The sequence below is a fragment of the Nesoenas mayeri genome (assembly GCF_963082525.1).
Source record: "Nesoenas mayeri genome assembly, chromosome: Z".
NCBI lineage: Eukaryota > Metazoa > Chordata > Aves > Columbiformes > Columbidae > Nesoenas > Nesoenas mayeri.
In genome coordinates, this window is record NC_137542.1 from 48,682,109 (window position 1) to 48,692,560 (window position 10,452).

General features: G+C 36.6%; 1 protein-coding gene across 1 annotated transcript in view; it reads right to left on the minus strand.

Annotated features, from left to right (window-relative positions):
• Positions 1-8,098, minus strand: part of RNF180 (ring finger protein 180) — a gene marked incomplete at its 5' end in the record, with an annotated part of 73,837 nt that extends 65,739 nt beyond the window's left edge. The window contains 3 exons of the mRNA XM_080362479.1: positions 1,497-2,432; positions 5,159-5,254; positions 7,997-8,098. Of these exons, the coding sequence (XP_080218605.1) occupies positions 1,497-2,432; positions 5,159-5,254; positions 7,997-8,098 (1,134 nt within the window). The remainder of the gene's footprint in view (positions 1-1,496; positions 2,433-5,158; positions 5,255-7,996) is intronic.
• Positions 8,099-10,452: the final 2,354 nt, after the last annotated feature.

A 10,452-nucleotide genomic window follows, 5' to 3' on the forward strand; every position in this document is an offset into this window, starting at 1 on the left:
TGTCAAAAAACTGAAGAAACATGACGGCAAGTGGAACTTGGAAAAAAAAGAGAGGATACCTAGACTGGCACACAAGAGGGAAGCAGCCACAAATAGGAGTGCACAGCATAAGAGCATCCCCGTGTGAGACATGTCAGACTGTACAGAGGATGCCATTTTATAGATCCAGGTTTTGCTGGGAAGATACTGCAATGATGGGAAACACAACGGCAGTAGCCACACGCTGCTTGATTCAGAGTCTGAGCAGCAGGCCTGTTTAAATATTCCATGCCACGATCACAGACTTTCACCAAGGTTAAGGAAATCAGTGCAGAATCAAAATATCTTCCACTCAAAACTACTATTTGAAACTAGAGGATTTATTTAACGTACTGACTTTTTAATGTTTTGTACCTTGTAAATTGTATGCTTACTGACTAGACATAACAGTTTTAACAGCTGTATATCATTTGCTATATGAAACTTTAAAATAATGTAGGAATTGGTTAAGCATGGTTTAACAAGCAAAAGATCTGAAAGCATATTTTTCTTTCTCAGCTACTATGAAGTGGGAAAATTTGTGCAACATTTTATTCTTGGAAGTAACATCTAGCGAAGATTTAAGTGGCTGGAGAGACTGAAGGCAACACGACTGTGCAAATGTTCCATATATATTGTGCATTTGCATCATCATTTAATTTAATACAAACAATGAGGCCTGAAATTTTAAAAGCAATTTTAGGGGCTTGGACACCTAAGAATCTTTAGTTTTATTAAAAAACAAGTATTAAATATGAAGACATCTAGATCTTGGAAAGGTTCTTTCAGTTTCAGAGAAGTGTTTCACAAAATAGGAACATGTTTACAAAATATCACAATGGCAGTTTAAATCTTTCTTTAAAAGAAAATAAAAAACGTTCCCAAAGACAAAAGAATATATGCATACCATACTGAAAAGTCTAATAATATATCCCAGGCCTATCTTAATTTTCAAGCTGGTTCTCACATTTAATTGAGAGAGACAGCCTGTACGTATCTCTCTTGCAATCCTGAACCCACTTCCCTCTGCTTCAATTCTGTACTATGCTCTAAAGTCTCTGTTGACTGTATGCAGGAAAGAGCTCAAAGTCACTTGGTGCTTGAACAGAATGGAACGCTAGGTTTTCTCATTTAGAAGATTTGAACGTTTATTTTTCCTTGAATCACACTGATTAAATTTCACTGTGCGTTCTCCCACTTCAAATTTATTATTACATCACAAAACAATAAGAAAGCCAACAGAAACTAGTTATATATACCCACAAAGGTTTTATTTTAGATAGAAAAAAAATGATTGGGTTGAATTAGAAAAACTACCAGTAGGAAGAGGTCATAAATCCATGTTTGCAGGATACCTGACTCTAGATGGTACCATGTTAAACCAATATTAAGAGAGCATAAAAAAAAAAGTCAGAATGATTTATAAAAGCACGTTAAACTTCACAAAAAAAGTAGCATAAATAATTTTAAACACCTACTTGCTTCTGTAGCCACCGTTCTCGACGCCTTTGTTTTCTCCTTAAGCTTTTCAACTTGTTTCTTTCTCTCTTATTCAACTTTTGGTTGAAGGAAATACTTGTGGGCTGCACAAGACCACCAGGCATGATGTGTTGTTCCTCTTCTACAACACTCATAGATGAAGAAAGGTTCATCAAAGAAGGTGACCCATCCTCAATGGCACCCCCAGAAGATTGTCCAGTAGCTTCAAAATCACACTCACTTTCTGTGTCTCTATGTATTAATGTAAAGGAAGTAACTCGAAACTTTTTTTGTAGTTTGTCAGCACTGGAACTACATTGGTTCTGAAAAGCACAACCGTCTTTCCTATTGGGCTCTAATCGTAAGCCACTCTGTGTGTATTTGTTTTGGACATGGTAAATCATCCCCATACTGCAAGCCTCATATAACACAGGTGACAAAATAAATCTCTCTCCGATATTTAAATCCAAACTACGTGATCTTCTGTGGAAAGGTTTTACAGTGTGTACATCATTCATAGGAAAGGAAGCAGAAAGATTTCCTTTTTGATTTAATGCCTTTATGGGAAGCGTTTTACTTTTCATCTCAAATCTGGGAGCTTTTATTTCTAGATAAAGTGCTTCTATTAATCTTCCAGTACCTTTATTATTTCTGGTAAGGTAGGAAAGCCCTTGATTTTTAATTTCCAAAGATGAAGACACGACTTCGTGGCAGGTATTCTTGCTGAAACCAGACTGAATTCCAAGGAGGGGTAAGTGCTTTCCTGATGATTTTGTGAATTTAACAGAGAAAGCTGGCTGATAGTCAGTCCGACTTTTGCAGAAATGTATATTTACTAACTGTCCACAGGAACATTTTGTGTCACAAACAAAGTTAAAGCCCCCCAAGCAGGCCTCACAGAATGGACAGTGCAGTTTTCCAATTGTCCACTGTGCCTGTCAACAAGAAAACAAAAACAGCACACTCAACACATTCATTGCAAATAAATGGTTAAGAAATCACTACTAGAGTTACTCTTCTTCAATAAAAGAATTTACATTTTGTTTTTCATACACAAGACACTTCACAGCAGAATGAAAATTCACTGTAATTAATATTCTGGTCAAAACTCTGCTTTTTGTAGTGATAATTAATTCTAAGAAATCTAGAACAGATGTTTCAAAATGTAGGGGATTTGAAATATGTTAAAATTTCTCCATAGGTAGAATAATGCTACAATACTAATCAAAACATTAGATCCTGCTTTAAAGGAGTGAAATCAATCTACCATGTTAATCTGGAATTGGCAAGCACAGTTTCTCAGCTAAGTCTTCTGAGTGCTTGCTTACTAAGTACAGTGAAAGGCAACTTGTTACAAAGAGAATATAGGTTTTTACCTTGATTACCCTACAAAGGCTTGAAACGGTATTTGTATTTTGGCGTATGTAGTATTACAACATAATGTGTATGCAGATGCCATGACAAATCCTTAGTACTCTACAAGAAGACAGTTACTTTCATTACTTGTAATTCTATAAATTTCATTTCAATCCTAAAGTCCCTTTTGAAAAAGAAAACACATAGCAAAGATATTTAAACTCCTACATATTTGCGCAACTATTAGCATTTACAGTAAATGTGTTCATCTGTCAGCAGATACATTTTTGAGGATTAAAGTTACACAAGTGTTTGTAGATCAAAGCCCAGATGAGAAATAAGTTTATCAACTTCAGTTACACATTACTCACTAGTGTGCCTACAGCCATGTTAGAGCCACAAATACAGAAGCTGCCCAACACTGCTAGCTAAAGCACTGCTTTCAGTTGGAAATGTCTGCAAGGTAGTTTGATTGATGCTTGTTTGATTGAAAGCTTTAATTGCACCTATGAGAATCTGTTTAAATCTGGACATCTTTTTAACTTGGGAGAAAAAGAAATCTCAGTTTACATATGCCCAAAAGCCTTCAAATCCCTGAAAATTCCTTGAACATGCATAGTCCCTCACAGTTTATAAGGCAAACCAACTTGTACATATGCCATTTCCAAAGAAGAATTAAGCTGGTTCAGAGATTCACACTCCATTTCACAGATGCCAAGGGCTAGGCAATAAAACTCAGGGAAAAGCACTTCCTAGCACCTTTAGTAAGTCTTTCTGCCACTCAGGCACTATGGAATAGTAGCCTGGATCTCCTAATTTAGAGGAGGAGTGACCCATGAAGGTCAGGGAATAAGGCCTGGAGCCTGACAAAAATGGGAATGCAAGAGATGGCAGGGAAGAAAAAAGGCATCTCTGTGTCCTGTGTGCACAGAGACTGGGAGATGAGGTGCAGTACAAGGGCATCCAGGATTGATTTAGCATGAGTTTGGCAATGGACTCTGGAAGAAGTAACAGCCTACTAGTCGAGGATGTGGTAGGAGGAAAATCAGCAAGATCTGAAAAGTTGCTGAGGGGACACAGATGTAATGATGGACTGCATAAAGAGGATAAAATGGGAAGGGTTAGCCAAGAAGCTAAAAGAAGTGACAAGTGATGGGGAAGAGAAAATGCAGGTCAACAGTCACTAGCAGCACCACCTACATATTTATAATTATTGAAGATTATCTATACACTAATGTGTGCATGAAACCCAGTGAGATTGGTTAAGAACAGGGACAGATGGCAAAAAAGAACTGGCTGGGAAGCTGTGGGTTTTTACAGCCTGCAAATAGACTTTGTGCTTATGTAAAATGATTTAGCCTTTGATTTTGGAGTCATACAGGAGAAAATAACACATGATCACAAAATTATTCAGAGCCCAGGAGGATGTGGGGATGTCAGAATTGTTTAAAAAACCCACACATTCATCCATAAGTCCAGAGCAGTCAGAATTGAACGAGGCAAAAGTTTCCAGAATATTAAAAGACAAAAAGAATGTTAAGATATTGAAGGTGTTCACAGAGACTCGCATGTTCTGCCTCTGCCACCAAAGGATCATTGCTCCTCTGCAATCTCAAGCAAATACGTTAAGCCTTTTCTGAGCAGTCTATGGGTATTGTATTTCCCAGGTTTCAAGTTCACTCTCTAGGCTTTCACATGCAGAAGGCTGGCCATTTACAGCTAAAGGTGAAAAGAATAATATTAGTATCAATACTGAATCAAATTTTACTGAAATAATATAACATGCAAAGGACTGCCAAAAACTGCATCCTTATGATCAGGTATTCAAGATTAGGCAGGTCTGTAAAGAGGAGAAATACCTCATCACTCCTAATTTTCACACCCCGCCCCAGACTCATGTTTCTGAAACAGATATGGCACTCTATCATGACTACTGAAGTATAAGTGATCACTTATTTTAAAAAAGAGTTTAAGTAATGTTTAACAAAATAAAACAGAGCAAAACAGGGACAGAAGATGAAACAAATTCTCCTAATTTTCAAATGCTTAGTTTTACAATCTTAACAATTTTTTTCTTTATCTATGATTTTCAGGGTGGATTTGTTTAGAAGTTACTTGCAATATAGTAAAACTTAGACACTAAGTCTAAGTAGAGAGGAATGCAGGCATCATTTGCCTCTTAAAATCAAAGATTCATCAGAGAAAAACTGTAGGGCAAAAGAAAACCACTGTTTCTGCTTATTATACCTACTCGACAACATTAACTTCCATTGAATAATAAAGATGAAAGCAAAAACATATGTACCTTTTCAATGACACATTTCACCCACTCTGGAATGGCTTCTAAGTCCACATGCCATACATTGCAAGACTCCTGAGCAGCAGCTGAAGGTTGTGATGTCTGTTAAAAAAATAATTATTGTATTGATATTCAACATCCATGTAAAGTTTTGTTTGAATATAGCCTGAAGTCAGCTTCCCAAATTCAGTAAATATGTTAGTAACAGATAAAACTCAAAGATGCTGGTGCATTCTTTATGCTGCAAGTCAGGCAGATGCTGTCAGTAATTCTATATTTCTGAATCAAAGGACACTGGACAGACTCCACTGTGGAGATGGAGGCATTTCAAGGTAGTTCTGTTCTGTTCACAAGAACTATGAAATTGCTCATCTTCTGAGAATATCCAGAACTGCCTTCAGAAGTACTATCACCTGGTACAATTTTGCAGTAAAGACAGGAAAATCTAAGTTCTAGTTTATACAAAGACTATGGTCAGTACTGCATAACTATGCCACAAATAGTTTAAAATTAATTTTCTAATGCTTATTAGAATAACTAGCAGAAACCAGGAACTCTTAGCAACCTTTCAGTTTTTACTGCAATGATATGACTGACTGAAGAGAAAACAAAATCTAAAAAACTGTAGCATTTCACTAACTGATACTAAAACAAAAACAATTACCTAACTACCTTTTAACACAGAAGTGATACAAGTGTAATTAAATCTTTTAATGTGACTTATAATGTCAGTAAAGTTATAAAGACAGCTAAAATACAAAGAAACTCTAGTGAGTGCTAAAGTCTTAAAAACAGTTCTTAAAATTCATGAATATGGAAAATCACTGACTCCTATGTTATGAAACTCACAGGAATAAGAGTTTCAGTAAGCTTTAAACTGCAGGTGTGACTATACACAGAAGACAAAAGCTTTTAGAAATTCTCCAAGTAATGACAGCAGACAGGTAGATACATTTGCCATGTCTACACTATGGTCTTCCTCCTATCTGCAGAGAGGACCTGTATTTCAACTTGGATATAATTCTGACTGAAAGTGTTTACACTGCATTCATGACTTCAACATTTAGTTTTAAGATCTGTTCTAAGATTTTTCTGGTTTACCCATATTTCAGCTATGTCTTTGACTCAATGTCTAAAATTCATGAGGGAAAGCCGACATACTGAAAACACTACTCTTCTCATTTTAGTAAAATCTTTGCCTCCCAGTGTCTCAAGAAGTAGAGGTAAATTAAGGTTTTTTTTATCTACTAGCTGCATAATTAGAGAAGTAGATCCTTCAGTCTTGTGCACAATGAAGGTGGATCTCCACTAGCAATTAAAAGCTCCACCATGGGGCATGGCCAAAGACACCTCCTTCTTTTCATTACATTTTTTTCCATGAAAGGAGTTGAAATTCCACCCCCTCCCCCCAAATGCTTCAAACCACGCACAAAATAAAAACCACTCAAGTGTGAAGCATGAAAAATATTCCAGACTTCAAAATCTGCAAGCAAATAAAGTTATTAAAATGGGGTTTATTGATAATACTAATTATATCAGGATTTTAAAAATAATAACTTTTTTTCTTCCTCTATTGGTTACATCCTTCTTCAATGCCAAAAACATGCCATTGCATTTCTAGTGTGTTAACAAAAAAGATCAACATCTTCCCTTCTATTTGCTTTTTCACTTTGATTCAAGATTGTAGCATATAAGCACAGTCTTCTTGGCATATTCAGAAAGACTCTTAACTCTTCATGACTACTAACTGCCATTATAAAGCAGCAGGAAATACTATGTCATTGTTTTATTCCATATGATTATTCTTCTGTTTATTTGAATAAAGATGATGTAAATTGCTAAGTGGCATTTTAGCCTGTGAGGGCATCGCTCCCCTCAGGAGGCTAATCTTCTGATCTATTTGTGTGCATAGATATCCTCCATTTTTTTCAAAATCAAGAGCAAAAGTTTGTGATGTAGGAATATTTGACACACAGTTAACTGCACTGGAAATTAGTGTCAGTACTTAAAATACACCTTAGAAAAAAGAGTTCTCTGTTAAAAGATACTAAAACAAAAAAAAATTAATGCATTTAAACTGTCAAAAATACAACTCATTTTCATATGAAAAACAGTAACACCATTTACTCTACACAAGCTAGTACTCAAATCCATCATGAATACCAGCCTTCATGTCACAGAACATAAAGGTGATTCACTACCTATTTGACTTCAGTAGCATTACTGCTTACATTACTCTCTGTGAAGTTGTCCATATTTCAGTACTCTCCATAAAAGATTAATTACTAAGTGAGGGCAAGCCTAATACTCACAGGATCGCAGAATCACAAAATGTTAGGGATTGGAGGGGACCTCGAAAGATCATCTAGTCCAATCACCCTGCCAGAGCAGGAACATCTAGATGAGGTTACACAAGAATGTGTCCAGGTGGGCTTTGAATATCTCCAGGGAAGGAGACTCCACAACCCCCCTGGGCAGCCTGTTCCAGTGCTCTGTCACCCTCACTGTGAAGAAGTTTCTTTTCAAATTTCAGTGGAACCTCTTGTGTCCCAGTTTGAACTCATTACCCCTTGTCCTATCATTGGTTGTCACTGAGAAGAGCCTGGCTCCATCCTCGTGACACTCACCTTTTATACATTTTTAAACATTAATGAGGTCACCCCTCAGTCTCCTCTTCTCCAAGCTAAAGAGACCCAGCTCCCTCAGCCTTTCCTCATAAGGGAGATGCTCCACGCCCTTCATCATCTTCGTTGCCCTGCGCTGGACTCTCTCCAGCACTTCTCCTTTATTTAAAACCAACAGCACTGGAAAAAGTTACAAACCGCTTCTAGATGCTCCACTTACGTCAGATGGTTCTTTTCCATGACATTTTGCAAGGCAAACAGAATTTGCTATGTGTTTTCTACACCTCCAGCAACGTAGCACATCAGCCGCTTGGTTACTCATCTCAACTTTTGATTCTTCAGCTGTGTATGTCTGTCTGCAAAGACCACAAAACATATAATTCAGTCACCTGTCGAAACCACACACGCTTTCCTCTTGCAACCCAGATGTCTGTCAGTAGTGTTCTCACTGCAGAGCAGACTAATACTTTATTTACAAACACTGTCTGATCTTGTACAGCATGCCACCTAGACATTTTAAATAGCAAAGTGAAATAGCTGTTCTTATTTCCAGGTTACATACAGGCCTAGAAAGCAACAACAACAAAATACGTTTAAAAAAACCCCAAAAAACTTCCTCAAGGTTTAGACAAAAGAGAACTCCAGTTTTCACAGAATATGTCCATAAAAGTAAGTCATTGTTACCCTACACTTTAAATACACATACACATACGTAATGCCACATCACATAAAGGAATGCCAGCATTAATTCACAGAAAACACTTTTCCCCTGAAGGTATGCTCCCTTAAATTATTTTGTGTGGGAGGATCAGTGCTACTGGTGCAACACAGTGTTCCACAGACCTGAATCAACCTCCTTGTAAAAGAGAGACTTAAACTACGACAACCAGAAGCACAAGACAAATATTTTTTTCTCTTTGTGTTTTGCTGTGTTTTGAGGTCTCTCTGGTCTTCTCTAATCTGTTTCTAAAACTTTCCTTTTTCACCATGCTTTTTCCAAAGGTCCTCCTGCAACTCTTCTTTCAACCTACTTCTGGTTTTACCTCCTTGTGTTAGCTACATGAAAAAAATAAGAAAATCTTTTACATCTACCCACTCAACCCAAGCACTATGCTAGGATTATGACTACTCACAGTGTTAAATTGCACAGCACTTACTGACAGGGAAGCAGGGGCATAAAACTTAAAACCAGTATTAAAATAATCTCTTTTCTTAAACAGTCCAAATCTATGATTTTTTAATTATTTCAGCATCTTTTTTAATTTAGTTTTTACTAAATAAAGAAACTCTGAGGTGCTCAAATTGTCTGCAGAGCAGTTTGGCTTATTGTGCCACAGAGAATTTTGCATTTTCCCCATTTCTACCTTTCCCTTTTCTGCCTTGTTTTCCGAATTAATCAAAGACTATGAAACACATACACAGAGGTTATTAATTATTTTCCTTTTATATCTGAGGTCTTCTTAGGTGTTCTTTCAGCAGATTTCCTACTTTTTCTAAATATGTAGAGTCTAAAATACAGTTAGACAAGAACAGAAATGTGTGTGTACATTAGACTCCTGGCTCAAGCGTACATGGAGCTTTTCATAATCAGATCCATGCTAAGCTTAGAAAGTGAAGTTAAGGCAAACAAACATTAAATATTTTCTCGCAATGATGTCACAATAATTTTTTTCTTAAGATGCCGTTAATGTACTTTAACATAAATTAAGATGTCCAAGCAAAAGATCATGCAAGAGACACTTAGAGAAATTCACACTGGAGACCTGTCTTATTCATGACAGAAATGTAGTGATTTAAACACCTTGACTTACACAGAATTTCTCTCAAGTTTTTATTAGCTTCCCTATGTCAGTGCTGCTACTTTCTGTACCATATACAAGTTGAAAGTGGAATATATTAAAATGCTGTATCTCTCTACAAATGACTTTTTTTTTTAAAAAAAAGAAAAAAGACTACATTCAGGCTCTGAAAGATTTTTACAAGCAGTGTGTATCACTTTGCTCTGATAAATGCAGCATTAGCTTTCAGAGGGTATTGAAGGAATGATTATCAGTTATTAATTTGTTTGTCTGTTCTAATTAACTTGTTCTTCGCAATTTCATAACACACTTTTAGAATTAATTTAATCTTACAACAGCTCTGTGAGAACCTCAAATCTAAGATCAACCAGGAAGGACTGAAAGATTTTTTGCATAAAGCTAGCTAGGACGTGTATTTCAGGTACGGACGTATTCCCACCTAATAAAACACATTATTGAAACGTACCACAGTTAGTGATACACATCTTGCACATCTTATCTGCTGGATCTGTGTATTCAAATGGTATATATTTAAGTCTCAGTATACGTGCTGTTCCACTTATGCTCATGGTTCTAGAAAAAGTTGTTCTGCTATCTGTTGAACAGCTGCTTCATTTGAGGCCAATGATGCTTACTGGAGCGAGGTGTAAAACAATTGGTGATTGACCTCTGAACCAACAGATAAAGGCCTGATGAATGAATCCACTGTCTATATTTAAAAGACAGGGTTCAAGTCATGCAAACACAGGCTGTCTAAGGATCACTGGCATTTGAAGTGATGTAAACATCCCCCTCATCTGAACAGCATCTAACAAGCAAACACTGCTTAACTGCAAAATAAAAGCTCGTTTCTTTGTTTTTTTAATGTACACATTTT